Genomic DNA, 22,246 nt, shown 5'->3' with positions numbered 1-22,246 from the left:
GAAGTAAGGGATTAAAATTTAGGCCTACTTACTTAAAAACCACCCACCTTATAATAATTTTTTTCATTTATACTATGATTTAGGAAAATTTCAATTGTACCCTATTTTCGATTTTTATGTTTCATCTCTACTCTAATGAGTTTAATTGACCTATTTTCTTTTAAAAAAGAATTTAAATTAGTCCTTCATTTTTAACCTATATTCTGATAAAACGTTAATATTAATCATTTATGTATCTTGTTTTTAATATTTTCATCCTTAAATTAATTAAATTATCAAAAAATTTAATTTTAGGGTACAAATGAAACATAAAAATCTCCTGCTGTTAAGGATGGCAAAAGGGTTGTTAAATTCTATTCATCTGAGATTGCTGAAGAAAAAGAAGAGAAGTGGAAGTATGCCCTAATCTGTCAAATTATTGGGTATGAACCGAGGTTTTTTCATTTGCAGAGTTTTGTAATGAGTAGATGGAGGAATATAGGGTTGCAATCTGTGATACAGGTGAACTCGAAAATGTTTCTTCTCCAGTTTGAAGATGAGGAGGGTAAACTAAAGGCGTTGAGTGATGGTCCTATGTTTTTTGATAGAAGACCTCTAGTTCTGAAGGAATGGCAGAGGAGAATGAAATTTGAGATGGAGATGATCAAGTTTGCAGTGTGGATTCATTTTCCTAAACTTCCATGGGAGTTTTGGAATGCTACCATGTTAGGTAGATCGGCAAGCTTGTGTGGAAGACCTATGTACACAGATCAATGTACGCATGATCAATCTAGACTAGCTTATGCTAGAGTTCTCGTAGAAATGGATGCTTTTGGGGAATTTCCTCAAGAAGTAACTATGGAGGATGAGGAAGGAGAGCAGTTCATTCAGAGTATAGTCTATGAGTGGAGACCTCCAGCCTGTGCTGAGTGTAAAACTATAGGTCACAATACTGCTGAATGTAAATTGAAGAAAGTTGTTCAGAAGAAATGGGTTAAAAAAGATAGTGGAGTGGAGAATATTATGCATGGGAAAGAGGGGGTAGCTGCAGTGGCAAAAGAAGCTGAGGTTATTTTAGTTAACCAGTTCAGTGTACTGGAAGAGGTAACAATTGAGGAAACTAAAAAACCTGATGATTCTGAGAAGAGTGAAGGTCAGAACAATCATACTAAGAAAGCTTCTGTGGTGAACAAATTAAAAGGTAGAATTGGTAGTGTTGTGCAAAGCCAGAGTGGAAGTATTGGCAAAATTATTGAGATAGGTGGAGGTTCCAAAATTAGAATAATTGGTGATAAGAGGGTTAAGAGAGTCAACATAACCCCTGAAAGGGGCAAATGATTGGGGGTATGGAACATCAGGGGTCTTAATGATCCCATTAAGCATGCAGAGGTCAGGAACTGGTTAGTTTCTAATCACTTATCCCTGTGTGCTATTATTGAAACTAGAGTTAGAGGTAGTAATATGAATAAAGTTTGGAAGTCTTTGAAGTTGTCTGGTTGGTCTATGATCAATAATGATGATTGCTGTGATCTAGGAAGAATTTGGGTGATTTTTAAAAATGAGATAATTGTTAACTGTATTGAGAAGTCTGATCAGTTGATGCATTGTGAAGTTAGGAGTAATGATAAAGTCTTTATGTGTTCCTTCATCTATGGCATGAATGATAATTTGAATAGGAAGAGATTGTGGAAAAGCCTGGTTTCTATTTCTAAAAGTATTCATAAGTCTCCTTGGGTGGTTCTTGGAGATTTTAATGCTACTCTTAGGAATAATGAGAGATGTCGTGGTAATATGGCAAGTCAGTATGACTGTGATGATTTCCAGGGTTGCTTGAATGATTCAAATTTAGTGGAATTAAATTGGAAAGGGAACCTTTTTACTTGGAATAACAACCAAGAAGGAGGGAACAGGATTTGGAGGAAGTTAGATAGAGTGTTGGTTTCTGAAGCTTGGATGGACTGTTTTGAATCTGAAGCCAGAGTTTTTAACCATGGAATATCAGATCATGCTCCCCTGATTGTGGTTTTTAATGAGTCCATTGCTTTTAAGGGCAAGCCCTTTAGATTCTTCAATGTGTGGACTGAAAGTAAAGAGTTTCTGGAGATTGTTAGAAGGAGTTGGAATGAACCTATTAATGGTTTTCATATGTTTAAAGTGTTTCAGAAGTTGAAAAGGCTGAAAAGGATCTTAGAAGTCTGAATAAGTCATGTTTTAGCAATATCTCAGATCAGGTTGGTAAGTGTAGAGACATGCTGAAAGAGATACAGGATAATCTGCAAAAAGACCCTCTCAATAACTTTCTGCTAGATGAGGAACAAGCTGTTGCAATTCATTTCAGGAAGTTGCTAAGGTGGGAAGAGAACTTGATTAGACAAAAATCCAGAATTTAATGGATTGAGCGTGGGGATCTCAACACAAAGTTCTTTCACAAGTCTTTGAAGAGCAGACAAACCAGAAATAGAATTTCACAGTTGAAAATTGATGGAGTTTTGACAAATGACCAGATGGTGATTACTAAAAGCATTGTAGAGTTTTATAAAAATCTAATTGGTACTCCCAGGCCTAGAAGAGAGAATGTAATAAGTACTATCCTAATGGCTGGCAATATGGTTTCTGATAATGATAGTGTTAATCTGTGCAAGAATGTAACTGATGTGGAGATTAAGCAAGCTATTTTCAGTATTGGTTGTGACAAGGCTCCTGGAGCAGATGGGTACAGTAGCATGTTCTTCAAGGAAAGTTGGGAGATTATTGGCAGAGATGTGTGTGATGCTGTCAAAGATTTTTTTGAATCTGGCCACCTCCTGAAACAGGTAAATGCTACCATCATAACTATTATTCCTAAGATTGATAATGCTGAGCTTTTGAATGATTATAAGCCTATTTCATGCTGCAATGTGCTGTATAAATGTATCACTAAGATTATCTCTAATAGACTGAGGGGTTGTTTGGAGTATTTAGTTGATAATTCTCAGTCTGCCTTCATTCCTGGAAGGAAAATAGGAGACAATATCCTTTTAGCTCATGAGTTAGTCTTTAATTACCATAAGGTGAAGGGTAAAAAAGATTGTGCTATGAAAATTGATCTTAGGAAAGCCTATGATACCATTCATTGGGACTGTATTGAAGAGATTTTGCTAGGGCTTAGATTTCCTGACAAATTCATAAAGTGGATCATGACTTGCATTAGAACTCCTTCTTTCTCAATTATGATTAATGGTGTTCCTGAAGGGTTCTTTCCTGGGGCTTGTGGAGTAAGGCAGGGTGATCCTATGTCCCCTATGATTTTTGTCCTAGTTATGGAGTACTTATCTAGGGCTTTGAGGTGTATTGAGGATAAAGATTTTGTCTACCTTTCTGGTTGTAAGGCGATGAAAATTAAGCATTTATGTTTTGCTGATGATCTTTTCATTTTTTGTAAATGTGATATGAGGAGTATTAATCAGATTTCTGCAGTCTTAAGTAATTTTTATGATATTTCTGGTCTCCAAGTCAATACCCAGAAAAGTAACATCTATTTTAGTGGTGTGGATAGTAGCATTAAGAATGAAATTCTGCAGAGAATAGGTTTTGCTGAAGGGGTGTTGCCTATTAAGTATTTAGGAGTTCCTCTCATTAGTAAAAGGTTGGGGAAGAGTGATTGCAAAACTCTTATTGATAAAATTTCCAACAGAATCTTTTATTGGACAATGAGGCATCTAACCTATGCTGGGAGGCTTCAGCTAGTTAATGCAGTGTTGTTCAGTATGCAAGTATACTGGAGTTCCATTTTTGTTCTGCCTGTTTCTGTTACAAGGGGTGTGGAGAATAGCAGAGAATAGGTTTTGCTGAAGGGGTGTTGCCTATTAAGTATTTAGGAGTTCCTCTCATTAGTAAAAGGTTGGGGAAGAGTGATTGCAAAACTCTTATTGATAAAATTTCCAACAGAATCTCTTATTGGACAATGAGGCATCTAACCTATGCTGGGAGGCTTCAGCTAGTTAATGCAGTGTTGTTCAGTATGCAAGTATACTGGAGTTCCATTTTTGTTCTGCCTGCTTCTGTTACAAGGGGTGTGGAGAAACTCTGCAAGAATTTTCTGTGGAAAGGCTCTATCATGTTTAAGTATGGTAATCTGGTGTCTTGGAAAGATGTGTGCAGGAAGAAGTGTGAAGGGGGTCTGGGGATAAAGGATATGGTGATCTGGAACAAATGTGCAGTTATGAGCATATTTGGGACTTGGTTGCTATTAAAAAATCTCTTTGGGCTCAGTGGGTGATTAAGAACAAGCTGAAGCTGATGAGTTTCTGGGGTATTACTAAACCCCTGGTAGCAAGCTGGAATTGGAGGTCCCTGATCAAGCTTAGAAATAGCATGTATGAGGGATTCAGATTTGAGCTGGGTAGAGGGGATATTTCTTTCTGGCATGACCCATGGATTGATGGTAGATCCTTGTGTGATAGATTTGCAGGTATTTGCATACTTGACTCTGATGTTCCAAAACATGCCAAAGTCAAGGATATGTGGCGTAGGGGTGATTGGAAACTGCCAGACCCTGTAGATGACCAAACTGCAGCTGCTTGGGACTTGATCAAGAACAATTTTAGAATTCATGAGGAGGAAGATGATAAAGTTATCTGGATTCATAATAATTCAGGTATTTTCAATATTAAATCTGCTTGGAATTGTTTTAGAAACCATCATGAGAAAGTTTCTTGGTGGAAAACACTCTGGAGTCCTGGTTTTGTTCCTAAGCATAGTTTCATCGCTTGGCTGGCTGTCCAGAAAAAGCTAAGAGCTAAGGATAAATTGAAACAATGGGGATCAGTGGAGAATGATACTTGTGTTCTGTGTAATGAGTCTGTTGAGACAATTGATCATCTGTTTTTTGATTGCTCTGTTTCTATGCTTGTGATTCAAAAAGTTCTAGTTAATTGTAAGATTAACAGGAATGTGTTAAGCTGGAGAAGGGAATGGGCCTGGTTTAGTAGGAAAACGCAAGGTAAAAGTGTAACAGCAAGGATAAGGAGAATTGCTTTTGTTAGCTGTATCTATAACATCTGGAGAGGGAGGAATAGAAGGATCTTTGATGATGTTGATATAAATGGTGAGATTATCTATAGCTGGGTCAAACAGGATGTTCTTTTGAAGATTTTGGCCAGAAACAGCAGGTCTGTTGTGCTTACTCAAATGCAGGAAGCCTGGAAGTATTAGCTCTGTTGAGTTGTAATCAGTTTTGTTTTCTTTCTTGTAAATAGTGCTCCTTGGTTTGAGCTTTTAATATAATCTCGGTAATTTTACCAAAAAAAATGAAACATAAAAATTGAAAATAGGGTACAATTGAAAATTTTCGTAGGTCATGGTATAAATGAAAAAAAATCATAAGGTGGGTGATTTTTAAGTAATTAGGCCTAAAATTTATACAATTGGTATGTCATCGGTAGTCGTGGTTTTGAGTTTTAGAACATATAAATCAGGTGAACTACCTTATTTTCAATTTTTATATTTTATTTATACCTAAAATTAAAAAATTTGATAATTTAATTAATTTAAAGATTAAAATATTAAAAACAAGATACATAGATGATTAACATTAATGTTTTATCAGAATATAAATTGAAAATGAAGGACTAATTTAAACTATTTTTTAAAATAAAATAGGTCAATTCAACTCATTAGGGTAGAGATGAAACATAAGATTCGAAAATAGGGTACAATTAAAAAATTTCCTAGATCATGGTATAAATGAAAAAAATTATAAGGTGTGTGGTTTTTAAGTAATTAGGCCCTTTTAAATTTGGCAAAGCAAATGTTGTTGTGCTATTTGAGTTTTCTTTGTTTTTTGTCTTTAGTGTAAGAAATGCTTGGTTGATGCTTATTATACAAAAAAAAGAAACCATATGAATTCATTCTGATGAAAATTGTGATCGAAGTTTTTCATTTTGTTATGTGGTTTCTAGAACTGTAAACTGTATCTTATTACGGGATATTTAATAAAAATGGAGTTATACTTTTAAAATTAAATATGAAAACTTTCTAAATACAAATGTTTTTAAAACCAGACCGGACTAGTCGGTCGGACCGGATTAATCAATTACCGGCTGCCTGTCCAGTCCGATTTCTGGTAAAAATCGTTATGCATAAAAATCGGTCAAAACTGATCAAAAACCGGATTTAACAGGAAAAAATTCGGTTTTTCATAAAATTGGATAAATTCGGTTTTCAAAAAATTAGTCAAAAAAACTAATTTTTGACAAAAAATGCATGTGTGGTTCCCCACCCATGTGTCTTTTTATTTCTCTCACCCATGTGCACTCTTTTTTTTGAGAAAAAAACAAAAATATTCCAAAATAGACCAAATATTACTCAAATAGCCAAAACCCAAAATCTTTACATTCATAACCAAATCAGCTAAAAATTTACATTTACTAGCCAACCACTAAATAATAGACACATGTCACACTTAAAGTGAAAAAAGTAAAAAAAAACGTGTTAACAGCTGTAAAAATGTGTGACAATGTGACAGTAACGCGTCTGACACGCGTGTCAGAAAAGCGTGCCAGTCACGCATCAACGCGTGTCTGAATTATTTAAACAGGTATCATTTATGTATCATTAATGTATCAAAACATATTTACAACTCAATTTCAGTTTTTATGATTTTATTTGGTTAATTAATCAACCATTTCACTAATTAGACAATTGTACTAAATTTTTATTATTGGATGAATCTGTTTCAAGTTTTCAAGAACCCAAAAACTTGGATTAGTTAAGGATGTAATTTTGTCATAATGAGTTCTTTAAATAGGGATATTCGAATTACTTTTGTTCATTGAAAATAATGTATCGACGATGTATCTACAATGTATTAGTCTCTCCAAAACTTATTCGTTGAAAAAAATTATAATGAGTTGTAGACTGTCTAGAAGTTATAATAAATGATATCTATAATGTATTAGCGATGTATCAATGTTGTATATATAATGTATCGTTGATATATATATATATATATATATATATATATATATATATATTAACATATAATTAAAAACTAAAGCTACTTAATTTTTTGTTAGAGATAGCTAACAGTTTATAGCAGATCAAGCAATATCTTTTATGTATCATTAATGTATCAAAATATATATGTAATTCAATTTTAGTTCTTATAGTTTTATTTGGTTAATTAATCAACCAATTTCACTAATTAGGCAATTGTACTAAATTTTTTATTATTGGATGAATTTGTTTCAGGTCTCTAAGAACCCAGAAACTAGAAAATATAATAAATGATGTATCTATGATGTATCAACGATGTACTAATGTTGTATGTATAATGTATCGTTTATGTATCTAATATGTATACATAATAACATGTACATAAAAACTGAACCAACTTAAATTTTAGTTAGAGACAAATCAAACAATATGTTGTTAATAAGAGCATATGATTTTAAAAATTATAATCTACGGTGTATTTACAAAATTATTTCGTTAAAATAATCGAAAAATATAATGTATCTACGATGTATCAGTTGTGTATCTATGATGTATTGGCAATTTATCTACAATGTATCAGCGGTATATACAATGTCCACTTAATGTATCCAATATGTATATACATAATAAACTGAACAAATAACTATATAATGCCTTCATTAAATTTATCATCAGTTGAAATTAATCTTACACATGTGAGTTTATATAAAAAATGTAAATATTTACATTTTTCTAATTTACATAACAAATTAAATCTCAGAAATAATCCGAATACATCTTAAAAAACAAATCATGTACATTTTAAAAATATTTCAGATACGTTTAAAAACAGCACATATACGTCTCAAAACTAACTCAACTACATTCTTCAAAATAAAAGAAATAGTCTGATAACACCATACTTGTTCAACCTTCCATTTGCTTCAACCTCAATCTTCAAAATTTGTAATCATCTATGTATTCAAATTCACCAATATATTCTGCACAATTTATAAAAATCATTACTAGAAGAACGATTCAATGGGCAAGAAGCAACTGACTAGGAACAAAAAACAGCAAATATCTTTTGGATAGTGATAAGAGACGATTCAGCCCTCTTGTATCTCATTCATAACTAATCTTACTAAACTTGCTTTCTAACACTCAAATTAACACACTCATAATTAAACACATTTTACCCAATTCAATTCTTACAATTATAATTTTAAAAAAAAATACTTACAGAGAGAGAGGAAGATGAATTGTGGAATGGAGAAGAAGAATCATTTTGACAAGGAATACATTTCTTATGGTCTTTCTACCGATTTTAATTTCCCAAAACAAATTAAAACTTTGTTTTTGCTCCCATTCTCACTACTGCTTTCAAAACAGGTCTACAATTCACCAACAAATAATAGCGAATTAAACCTTTCAAAAAACCCTTTAGATCTGATTCCAAATTATTTAGATGAAAATAGTAAACGAAAACCAATTTCAGTTTTGATGAAAATAATAAATAAGAAAGATGAAGATTTAGAGATAGATTTTTCGATTTGAACGAGAATAAAAGAAGATTAAAGAGGCAAAAATGTGGAAAAATTAAGAAAATTATTAACAGTTACCTAAATTTCTTTGTTTTTTCAATGTTCACGTGGAACACCTGTAGGTTTAGAAGTAGAAGATATTTTGTGAAATGAATAAAATAAATGTGTCATTAATTGTAAACCACAAAGTGACAGAAAATGTAAACATTTTAAAGAGTGGCCATTTGAGAAAAGATTCTGCGTGTTTGTAATATATCTGTAATTTTCTCCTTTTTTTCTCTCATATTAATTATAACTTTTACACAAATTATTCTCTCTCTCTCACATGTCATTTCAACTTTCATAAAAATATTTCCGCTCAAAAAATATTATATCTCTCTAGTACTACTATTATACATAAATAATTATTAATTATACTTTATTATTATATATTTTATTTATAAAATATCATATTATATTTTCAATTTAATAATTATTAATTATTAAAATTAAAAAATATATATTTGTCTCTTTCATATAAAATATTTCTTTTATATAATCTTAAATATTAGTATTATTTATAATTATATATTCATATAATAAATTATTTTAAAATTTGAAAATAAAAATATGATGACAAGTTAAACTAAAAATTATTTTATTTCTTTCTCATACAATATAATAATTATATATACACCTAAATGTTGTTCAGTTATAATTGTATTTCACACATTTAGTAATTAATTGTATTTAAATATATCATCATATTTTTATTTATAAACTTTAATTGTATAAATTTAATGATAGTTTTTATTAAAATTAAAATTTATTTTTTCCATTTAGAGTAATTATTCTATATATTTTTAAATATTTATTACTTATAATTATATTTTGTATAATAAAATTTAAAAAATTATATATTTAAATATGTATTTCAAAATTATAATTATTATAATTAAAAAATTCGGTTGAACCTGGTTGAACCGGTCAAACAATGAACCCTTAGTGAAGCCGGTTCGATCTTCGGTCCAGTTTTAAAAATATTTCTAAACACTACAAACTTGTAATCTTGTAATATCTCTATCTTTGCTATATCACATTTTTCTAAGATACTATTTGATTAAAATTAATCTATTTTAAAATTAAATTCAGTTTAATATTAGTAGCTAGATAGTTAATTATTAATTTATCTATCACTTTATAAGTTATTTGTTATAGTGTAAATTATTAATATATCAATTTGATTAAAATAAGTTAATTTCAATTTATAATCAATTTATATTGAGCTTACATTAATTAATATTTGATTGACATTAAGTCTATATTGAGTTTACATTAAGTTCACACTAACTACCACGGAAAATATTTAAAAAGTTATTATTAATAAATTAATTTGACTAATATAAATTCATTTTAAAATTATAATCAGTTTACTACGACTTTGTTTTAGATTAGTTGATATCGAGTTGATATTGAGTCTATGTTGAGTTTACATTAAGTTTTTATTAAATTTAAATCGACCACTGCGAATTTTTTTAAAAAAAAATATTAGTAAATTAAATTGCTTAAAATAATTTATTTTAATTTGTAATCACTTTACTAAGAGACTAATTTATATTAGTTTATATTGAGTTGATATTAAGTTTATATTGAGTTAATATTAAGTTTACATTTATTTGATATTAAATTAATTTTTAAAATTATAATAATTTATTAAAAAATTTACTTCGAATTGAAATTTAGTTTAAATTAAGCTTACAATTAGTTGAGGTTTACATTGAGTTGACATTGAGTCGACATTAAATTTACATAAATCACCGCAAAAAAGCTTAGATAATTTACTTTTAATCTACTATTAGTTTATTTTTAACGGAAAAAATTATAAAAAAATAATTTTACTATAATAATTAAAAAATAATTTTATTTTAAATTTATAATAATTTACCAAAATATTTACTTTTAGTTAACATTAAATTTACATTAAATTTCCACTGATGTATATAGAGTTTATATTAAGTATACTTTGAGTCTATATTAAGTTGACATTGAGTTTACACTAAGTTTGTATTAAGTTCACTTTAAGTTTATTTTATATTTACTTTCAGTTTATTTTGATAAAATCTTATATAGATAGTTTACTTTTAAATTACTATTAGTCTATTTATCATTCAATAAAGTATTTTTAATAGTATAAATAATTAATAAAATAATTTAATTAGAGTAAGTTAATTTTAAAGTTATAATTAGCTTAATTTAAAAAGGGTTAATGTTAAAAAAAATCATGAACTTTACACGTTTTCTCACTTTAATCACGCAGCTTAAATTTTTTCATTTTCATGCACGAACTGTCACTTTTTCTCAAATTCATGCACGGTGTTGAGGTGGCACTCATTCATTGGTGTAAAATGACATCCACCTCAGCGAATTACACCAATGGGGCCGTGACACCTCAGCACCGTGCATGAATTTGAGAAAATATGGTAGTTCCTGCATTAAAATAAGAAAATTTAAACTGCGTGATTAAAATGAGAAAACATATAAAGTTGATGAATTTTTATAAAGTATTTAATTAATTAATACAAAATAATTATTTAATGATACATATTTAAATTTCCAATTAAATCGAACATTTTTAATTTGGACTATATTGCAATAAAAACTAACAAATATTTAATAATAAAATTTATAGTAAAATAGAAAACCAAAAGTAAAATAGAGTTACTCTATTTTCTTCTCCAACAGTACTCTATTTAAGGTACACTATAATTGAGTGACTCTATATATAGAGTAAAAAAATAAGGTGCATTATAATAGAGTTGGATATAGAGTACTGTTGGAGAGGATTTGCACATCAAATTGACAATTTGATGTGTTGTTGGAGATGGCATTAACCCATTTTAAATTTATAATTAGCATATTACTAATGTATTTTATATAGTTTCTTTTGACTTTACATCAACTTGACATTAAGTTGATGTGATTTCAATATATTAATTTTACAAAGGTCATGTCACGACCCAAATTCATGAATCGCGACCGGCGCTAGGGTATGGGTAATGTAGTACCAAAATCCGTAACTAGCCTTTCAATTAACATACAAACACATAAACCTGCAGAAAACCAATGTTCGGGGGCAATCGAGACTTCAGCCTAAATCTAGCAGTTATAATATTCAACAGTTAATATAACATGCTTATCCAATTCCGAGTCTAAAAATAGATTTAACATAAACCAATGTAAATAATGTAACATGCCAAAGCAATATAACTAGTCGAACCAATCCGACAAAAACTATAATAATAATAAAGACGTCTAGTTACTACTGTGGTCTAAGAATAAAACAGTTTTACAGTTTATCTAAAATAAATGGAACTTCCGAAGAAAAGTAAATGCGGAGATCACCAGACTCTCTCAGATCATAACCCTGGGAAAAATTGGGAAAACAACGGGGTCAGATATACTGAGATGAGTTTATACCACTATCTACATTTATTAAGTGGAAAACCTTTAAAACCGTTTAAAACATTTAGTAAGGATATTACGAATAATAGTTGGAACCCTAATCCCACAATTCTAAATAAATAACATAATCCAATAGGTCTGGTCCCGAGAGCTGAGTGAGCTACACCGAGTTACCACTGACCACACTTATACCAGAGTCCCGAGAGTTGCGCTACACCGAGTTACTCTACTTGGTCCCGAGAGCTATGCTCACACCGAGTTACCATATTACCATATATACCTTACCCAGATTAATACCGGTGCGCACGCAGTCCTAATGATGTCCATTAGGTAGCATGTTCCAACTAGAAGCCATAATATAAAAACAGTTCGAAATATACATACAGTGTATATATTTAATATTAAAATAACAGTTTACTTAATAAAGAGGTAATTAGTAAGTACAAACTCACAACTTGCTAATCCACGTGATAACCGGCAAGCAACTAATCCTGGTTCGCCTCTGGAGCACGAACAATAGACGGGTCTAGACAAATAAAATAATTATTAAAAACAGACCCTAACTCAAGAGAGTACTAGACACCACAAAGGACTAGCACAATTAACACCTCGGAATTAAATAATCCAGAACAACACAAAAAATACCCAAAAGGTAACAATGCACAATTAATACAAGTCTATTGAGTTCTCGCTTAAAATCCAATTTATAAATATTATTTAATAATCTTTAAATAATAATTAATTTCCAAATAGTGGATTAGCCGAGTTATCATTAACTACCAAGGTAACCTCACTTGTCGGGTGACCGAAGTCTAACCCGACTTAAAACATTTATCAATATAAACCCGAGTTTAAATTTATAAAATAATTCAATAAAATAATAATCCATTTTAAAAGCGGAACTCAATAACTTCAATTCTAAGTAACCCAAATTACAACCAAAACTTAACCATTTTAAGTTTATAAAAGTTTCGGGACTAAACTGTACTTTAACCAATTTAGGGACTAAACTGTACTTTAGCCAATTAGGGACCAAACTATACTTTAGCCAATTTGATATTTCAAATCAAATTAATTACTTTTGTTTATAATTAAAACAAAATATAACGTTACTAATCAAAAACTTAATTTAAATAAGTTTAAACGTTTAGGGGTTAAATTGTAATTTAGCCAATTTATACCAAATCGAAATTCAAAATTAAATATAATTACCCGAGTAATTATATTAGCTTAATTTATAATAACTATCATTTACAATTTGTTAATTAAAATCAAATCAAAATCCTATTTATCATCAAATGATTGTCAAAGTTTAACCTAAGGGATTTCTTTGATTTAATCAAAACAAATACATGACCAATATGGCCATTTGACCATCCCCTCAATTCAAACAACCAAACAGACCCGCCAACCTTGAATTTGAGAGATTCAGAAGACCCAAATCTTAGCTAGTGAATCCTAACCTTAACAAGAAATCAACTTAATTACATTGCAAGCTTTCAAACATAATCCTAAGGCAATAATCAAATACACATAGCATAATCACACACTGTAACTAATTAACAAAACGCAACCAAGAAACGTCAAGCAACGATGGATCTAAATCGATGGAATCAATCTATAACCGAGAGTTCAAACATCAACAAATAGCATCCTAAGAGACCCTTAATCATGAATATAACCATTACGAAGTCAAAGGGAATGGAAACATTCGGCAGAAACTTTCAATTACCAAAACAGATTTATAATAACTCAAAACGGTAAACCATACGGCGAATGAAACGAAATTGATAGCATACCGTTTGGCGTAAGTTAGATAGGGAAACGTAGAGAATTGAGTCCACAACGTTAGAGATCGAACGGAATCAATTTCGATCTAGAAACGAGCAAGAACGATCAAAAATATGAAATTGCCGCTTTGAACATAAACTGAATTCAAATGAATTAAGAAGCTTACCGGACAGCAACCTTTGGAGGACGATAACTGTTTCATTTCTCAGAGAATGAGCAAGAAGATGACGGCTAGGATTTCAGTGAAGTGTGGTGAAGGTTTTCTATTTAGAAAGCGTTTATAAATACCGCACCGATCTAGGTTAAAAACGAGTGACAAGAGGCCCGGTCGCTAAGCTCATTAAGAGCTGATGTATTCTCGAACGAGACTCAGCCTTTTAAGGCTGAGTCCCGTTCGGGAATCCTGGTCTCGTACGAGACCAGACTTGAAACACATGGGTCTCGTACGAAAACTTGTAGTTTCGTACGAGACTCATGTTAATTTATTTATTTTTTCCTTTTTGAATTAAAAAAAATAAATGGTTGAACCACAAAATAATTCCATCACGAACCAACATGAGTCAGACCGTTAACTTCGATTTTTCTTAAAAACGATCGGAAAAATTTGTCGGAAAAACGCTAAAAATTTACGGGGTATTACATGTCACCACAAAAAATAGATAATTTATTTTCAATTTCTTAATAGTGTATATATCACTTTATATATTGGTTCTCAATAATATAAATTTTTAATTAATTAATTTGAATAAGTTAATCTACTATTAAATTTAATAAAAAATTTATTTTAACTTAGTTTAATTTATAAAAAATCACCAATTTTCGCGTATTTTGCATATTTAACGTAAACTTTTAATTTTGACAAAAAAATACGTAAAGTTTCCAGTTTTTACAATTAAGACCACGTTTGCGTCTTTTTTTTAATTTTGCTATTTTATATTCAAAACGGTTCCGTTTTATATATAAAACGGTGTCGGTGTCTTAATTGCAAAAATTGAAAAGTTCGTGATTTTTTTACCAAAATTAAAGGTTTATGTTAAATATGTAAAACACGCGAAATTTAGTGATTTTTGGTGCATTTAGGCCTTTACTTTGAGTTAATATTTAGTGCATTTAGGCCCTTGACTTTTAGGGCTACGGGCGCTAAACCTCTGATGTTTAAAAATGGGCGCTAAACCCCCTAAGTTTTGTGTCGGTGCTCACTAATCCCCCTAAGCCCCAAATATGACCAAAATACCCCTGGCGCCGTCTTCTCTGGTCAACGGACATAATTAAAAAACATCTGACACTGTCATATCATCTGCTACGTCAACAAAATACCATAAAAAATTTAAACACCTAAAATACCCCTAATTTAATTTAGAAAAAGACAAAAAAAAATCAACCCAATTTAATCTAAATCAAAAGATTAACCCAACAACCGACTGGACCACCCTCACCCGACCACCGCCGGAAATTTTTTTGGTCATCTTCTCCGATTTGAAGATGACCGGAAAATTTCTGGTCATCAACAAACACCAAATGTGTTCCTCATAGGAACAGATTCCGATCTGTTCCTCAGGGAACAGATTGCGGATCTGTTCCCTGAGGAACAGATCGCCGATCTCTTCCTCAGGGAACAGATCGGCGTGATGTGTTCCTCAAGGAATAGATCTCTATTCCTCTGAGGAACAGATTTTGTTGATGACCGGAAATTTTCCGGTCATCTTAAAATCGGAGAAGATGACCGGAAAATTTTCCGGCGGTGGTTGGGTAGTTGATGGGGTATGGTTCGGTCGGCTGTTGGGTTAGGGTAGTGGTTTAGGTTAAATTTGATTTTTTTTTTATCTTTTTCTAAATTAAATTAGGGGTATTTTGGGTGTTTTGAATTTTTAAGGTATTTTGCTGACGTGGCAGCTGACATGGCGCCGTCAATTTTTTTTTTAATAAAAAATGTCAGTTGACCAAAAAAGACGGCGCTAGGGGTATTTTCGTCCATAAGGGCCATGGTGAGCGCCGCCACAAAGATCAGGGGGTTTAGCGCCCGTTTCTAAACATCGTGGGTTTAGCGCCCGTACCCCTAAAGTTCAGGGGTCATGGGTGATTATTAACCTAATTTATACTATCATTGATTTAATTAGAATAAGTTAATTTAAATTTATAATCAATCTTATTTAAATTTATTTCAGACTTAAAGTTGACATTAATTTTACATTGAGTTTATATTGAGTTTACACAAACCACAGCGGGTCCCACTACCACATATCCGACCACGACCACCTCGGGTTCGACCACCAAACCACTATATTTTTCATTTTTGACAAGTAGAATATCTTATTAGTCTTACTCATGTATTAGTAAAGAATGTAATATATAAATGGCTTAATCACCAAAAAATGCCAAACCAATACGTCTTGTGTCAATTATAGCCAAACCTTTAAAAGTCACCAGATTTAGCCAAACTTTATATGTTATGTTTCTTTTTTAGCTATTTTTGAATCGAATTGGTTTTTTTGACACCTTGTCGTCCACATCATTGCCAACTAAGGAATTGCCCGACATGACAACTGACATATTTAAAATAGGTCTGGCTATAACTGAAACAAAAGAAATAGGTTTGGTATTTTTAGGTGAATAAACCTAAATTTAAAATCAAACCAATTTTTAAATTCAATAATTTGTAAATTAATTATATCATTTATAAAATTCATATATATTTAAAAATAATTAATATTTTCTATTTAATACTAATTAAAATTAATATAATCTTTTTATTAAACCTAATTAAGTCTAATAAATTTATTTTATAATATATTTTAATAAAAATATAACTAATTTATTTAAAATTAAAATTAAAAGATAATTTTAAATTTTTAGCCATTTTTGATTAAAAAAGGTGAATTAATGTACTACTTAGGAATTAATGTTGAATTAAGTTTGGTGAAAGTGTTTAATGTTCATGATGATTCTTAGCTTGATTTATTATTTTTAATGTTATTGAGATCTTGTTATAACTGATAAGTGTTGAGTTTAGGTAATAAAAAAAGTGGTTATGTTTTAACGGCGACGATGTCGACGAACCGCCGATTAGAATTTTGAAAACATAAATTTTAAGATGAATATGACATTTTTTGTTTTTAATGGAATTTAAATTAATTATATACAAATTTATTAGAATCAATTAAGCTTAATAAAAAAATTAGATTAAATTTGATTACCGTTAAATAAAATATATTAATTTTTTTAAATATATATGAATTTTATTATAATATAATTACTTTATTAATTCTTGAATTTAAAAATTCGTGGTGGCTGCTTAGTGAAATATTGTATCTAGTTACCGAGTCGGCCTCGTGTGTTTTTGTGAGGGTCAAAAACAGTATGTTTTATAAACGCCGGCTATGTGTAACCGGTTCGCTGTGTAATTTAATATGTTTAATCTGTTGCGAGACGCAAGGTGTCCGCTTAGTTTATTAAACATATTAACAGTGGCGTGTGGCTGGGAACAGGGCTGCCTGTGTGTTAAGGCAAGCGAAAGATAAGTCTCTGGTTTCCAGTAATCACCACGCCAGGTTTTCAGAAGGAAGTGAGGGTTGAGATAACAAGGTTATCTAACAAGTACTTCTGAAACCATATTTCGCTTATATGTATATTTCAGAAATGTGTTTGCGTTAAACGAGAAAGGTTTTAACGGTGTTTTTTGAAAACAGATCGTACGCGAGGTACGATCCACTAATAATATTTGAGAAAAATTTCTAGAGGTTCTAGGCTTGCTACGGTTTTCGGAACAACCATTCTCATTCTCTAGCGCCGGTCGTGACTTGGATTAGGGTGAAATTCGGGTCATGATAGTTTAGTTGATAGAAGAAACGTGAAAGAATACGTTTAATAGGGGGGAGGAAGGCTAGGCACGTTCGTGCCTCAGCAAAATGCAAAGGGTCTCGTTCGAGACCCTTGTGGTCTCCAACAAGACCTGAAGAAATAACAGGCACTCGTTCGAGACCCTTGTGGTCTCGAACGAGACCACATACAAAACCAGGGTCTTGTTCGAGACCCCTGGTTGTCTCGAACGAGACCAATTGCTTAAAGCAATTGGTCCGATACAATATGGTTGAACCACCGTATTGCCAAGCCAACCACGAAACAACGAGAACCGAACCACCGAACAAAAAAAAAATAACCTCAAAACACAACCGGAAACTCGTCGGGAAAACCGAAAATATACGGGATACTATAGTAACAATTAGAATTGATTGATATAAGTTAGATATGTAAGGTATCGATAATCCATACGAAGGAAATGTTCTGAGTTATTTATCTTTATTGTTAATTCTATAAATTATTATTTTATGTTTTTATTAGTTTTAATTAAAAACCTTCCAAAACTCAATTCGTTAGTTCAAATATTAGTTTTTTTTAGAAAAAAGAGTGATATTATTTAATCAAATCGGAAGCGATAACAGTTGTAATAAATTCAGGAAATTGGTTAAACCAATCCTGATGACCTAACATGTAACGGGCATAATGCGCCAAAACATGTGCAGACTAATTCGCATATCGTCTTAAAAAAGAACAAAATTCAAACTAAAATACTGCTTCGCTAACTCCATAATCCAAAATTAAAAAATCCAACTCACAGCGGTCGGGATTTCTATTATCCAACGCAACGTCCATAGCATCTGATCAATCACCACTTTACGAACGCCTTTCATCCAACTTAAGGTTTCTCGAATTCCCATTAATTCAGCAACTCTTGGCTCGAAATTGCCAACAAAGTTTACTGCCCTCGCCTGAAGAAGAACTCCATAACAGTCTCTAACTGTTATCCCTACGCCTATCGAACTCCCATCACTTTTGCAGTTGGCGTCAACATTTACTTTCAAACAGCCTTCATCAGGTTTGACCCATTTTGGTACTAAATTTAATTCTCTATGGATTCGACCTTTACTTATCAATTTATTACTTGATTGCTTGACATTGTAAACTTGCGATTTTGTGTATCAGATTGCTGTTGGCCGCAGTTGACGGCCGTTGACCAGATGTTCCGGCTGTTGACCAGCAGGGGTCCGGCCATAATGGTCCTACCGACGATGCCCCGGACAATAAAAAATGGAGGAAATTATTGAGTGTAATAAAATACAATAAATAAAATACACCATAGAAGCAAAAATTGTTGAGCTTAATAAAAATTTAATAGTTAAAATATACCATAAGAATAAAATAGGAAGAGAAATCATAAAAGATAGATAGAGAAGTTTATTTTAAGAAAAAGAAAGGATTTTTGATTAATTTTTTTTTATCTGAATCACTGACATATTTTTTTTGGTTTTTGAAGGATTTTATAATTAGAAAAACTACTTTCGAAAAGCAATGTTGTTACAATCGGATCGGATCGGCTGGTCGAACCGGATTAACCGGAAACCGGCCACTTGTCCGGTCCAATTTGTTGTTAAAGTCAAATTTTTAAAAACCGGTCAAAATTCGGTTTTTAGAAATATGTTGGAAATATTACTTTCTGGGTCAAAAATAATTGTGTGGTCCCTCCATACTAATGTCTTTTCACACCATGTGTCTTTTCACACCATGTCTTTTTATTTATGTGTTTGTTTTTTTGTCTCTTTCATTACCAATAAATGTTTTTTTCTTTCATAACACAATTTGTTTTCATACTCAACACTTTTTTTTCTCTATAACACATTAACTATTCTACAAAATACTACTAGTACTTATTATTTCTATATTTCACACTATAAGATTTAAAATTTATTTCTCATTTAAATATATTTTTCATTTATTAAATTTGACTACTTAATTTAATAATTGTTATTATAAATTTTTTAAATTTTTTTCATTCTCATATACACTTATATATTGAGCAGTTCCAATTATATTCACATTTATTAATTAATTTTATTTATTATAAAAAATATTAATTTTATTTAAATAGGCATTGTACTTTTAATTTATAAACGTTGATTATATAATTTTAATTTAATAACTATTATTATTAAGATAAAAATCATTGTTTTTTCTCATATATAGTAATTAATTTATGTAATCTTAAATATTGATCATTAATAATTTTATTTTATATAATATAAAATAAAAAAATATTTATTTAAAAATATTTATTTTATTTAGAATATTATGTATTTTTAATTTAAATAATTTATATTTATAAAAATTAAAAAATCTGATCGAATCCGGTCGAACCGATTGAACCATAAATTCTCGACGAAGCTGGTTCGATCTCCAGTCCGGTTTTAAAAACATTGTCGAAAAGAACTTTATTTTTTTTGACCTACATATCCCAAACAAACAAGTTGATTGGCAGTCGTACTTATTGAATTGCAATTGAGAAATCTAGCAGTTTTTTAACAATTTAATTAGGTCTTACACGGATTATTTTTTTTTTTTAAAAAAACAAATTAGGTCTTACACGCTTAACTTCAAACTTACTTGAGAATATATATTGTCTCATTGACCTTAACTTAAATATCCTACATGGACAATATTTTGAAATTCTCACTAAAGAAAGGTTGTCGTGATAAAAAAAATCATATGAAATACCACTTAACATAACATAAAAAACTATTATTATTTTTACCAAAGATTAAATTTCAATGAAAAATAATATCGACTAAACGAGTCTCGATTTCAGGCACATCAATCTTTAGAGATAGTGAAATCCAACCAAATTTTTAGAGATCGTCAATTTTAACTTATTTTTCAATTTTTAATTTTAATTGTAACTATTTTTTCTAATTAAAATAAAAACAATATTTTCTATATTGTTTTATATTGTTTCAGTTAATTTTTTTACCATCAAAATTGTAAATGTAAACAATGTATTTGAACCTTTTTTTTTCTATTTCAATTTAAATAAAGGCAAAACCCATACGGAGGCCCCTCTATTATACCAATTTTGTTCGAAAAGCCCCTACTCCAAAGTTGTTCATGTTCGAGTCCTTGTACTTGACAAATCCCGATTTTAAAACCCTTGTGTGGATAGAATTTGGCAAGTGTGTCTCACTCTCCGTTAATTAACAGAAAAAATATGACGTGGCGTAAATTTGATGACTTTTCTGACACAAAATTATAACTTCACAAAATTATTATAATACAAAGTAAATTGGATGGCAAAACAGTACTTTTGCCATCATCTTCTCCCTTTTTCTTTAATCAGAGGAACAATACTCTCAGAAGCCAGTACATTTAACGATTCATCATAAACCAATTAATATTCAATCTTGGAAAATCAAGAAAATTAAAAGTTAATCTTCAAAATTAATTATTTAAAGAAGTTGCAATCCTTAAAAATTAATCTCAGTTGTAATCATCATATCCAGTGGCGGAGCCACTTGAGAGATAAGAGGGGCATTTGCCCCTCTTATTTTTTAAAAAGTACAAAATTTTCAAGCAACTTTTTTTTAAGTATGTCATACTACCTTGAAAAATAGCACATGTTGACCCCCTTATTTTAAATAATTTTCAATTTTTATATATTATATGTAAAAATTTAAAATTTTGCCCCCCATAATTTTTAATCCTGGCTACGTCACTGATCATATCTCATCGCTGGAGATAAATCAATCTCTATCAAATTTTCTTCAAACGTAAAAATCCGAATCCAAATATGTAAGTAAACCCGAATAATTCTTGCCATTGTTATTATCAAGAGCTTGATGCCTTAGGAACAAGAATTTTATCTTTTTCTTTAGAGAGCAACTCAGACATAGCTTGATCTTCAAACTTCAATCTTTTTTCTCAATTTGATCTTCAAAACTAAACAACAACGATAAACGCCCAGGTGAAGGTTTTCTGTTTGGTGATAGGCAGACACCAAACGGTGAAAATCACTTAAACCGTTAAAACAAGAGCTCAAATTGGAAAATCCAACTGAATTTTTTTCGATCTTTAAAACTAGGAGACAGTAAAATGTAGCGAATGAAACAATCATATCCCGGATTCAAAAAATCAAACTCTGGTTGTGGATTTATAAGAGGAGAGATCTATGGTGGATTTTGGGAGATGGTACATGTGAAAATTTGATTTTGAGACAGCAAAAGTAAGAAAAAGGGTTACTGAAAGTGTTGTAATGGAGTTTGAACGCAGAACACAAATTCAGACAGTAAGAAGATGGAGGGAAGAAGATGAAGTGAAGAAGAAAGGAAAAATTCATTTAAAGGTCCTTTTATTTTTTATGTATTTTATCCAGGATTGAAAATTAAAAAAGACCGGACAATTTTTTTTATACTCTCACATAACGGAGAGTGAGACACACTTGCTGAATTCCGTCCACGTAAGGGTGTTATAATCAGAATTTTTCAAGTATAGGGACTCGAACATGAACAATTTTGGAGTAGGGGCTTTTCGAACAAAAGCGGTATAGTACAGGGGCCTCTATATGGATTTTGCCTTAAATAAATGACTCCAATTGAAATTAAAATTTATTGACAATTTTTGACAATAAAAATAGAAATGATGAAATATTTTTTTAATGATGAAGCCTTTAGCTAAAGTAACACATCTAGTGGATAGTGATGTTATCTATATATGAT

General features: G+C 30.7%; 1 protein-coding gene across 1 annotated transcript; it reads left to right on the top strand.

Moving 5' to 3' along the window:
* The first annotated feature begins 331 nt into the window (after positions 1–331).
* On the top strand, positions 332–1,317 carry LOC126672273 (uncharacterized). The gene is made up of 2 exons (XM_050366221.1): positions 332–395; positions 482–1,317. Exons 1-2 carry the CDS (start codon positions 332–334, stop codon positions 1,315–1,317), a joined length of 900 nt encoding a protein of 299 aa, XP_050222178.1.
* Positions 1,318–22,246: the final 20,929 nt, after the last annotated feature.

Source organism: Mercurialis annua, linkage group LG3, assembly GCF_937616625.2.
Source record: "Mercurialis annua linkage group LG3, ddMerAnnu1.2, whole genome shotgun sequence".
Taxonomy (NCBI): Eukaryota; Viridiplantae; Streptophyta; class Magnoliopsida; order Malpighiales; family Euphorbiaceae; genus Mercurialis; species Mercurialis annua.
This window is presented reverse-complemented; position numbering and strand designations above follow the sequence as displayed.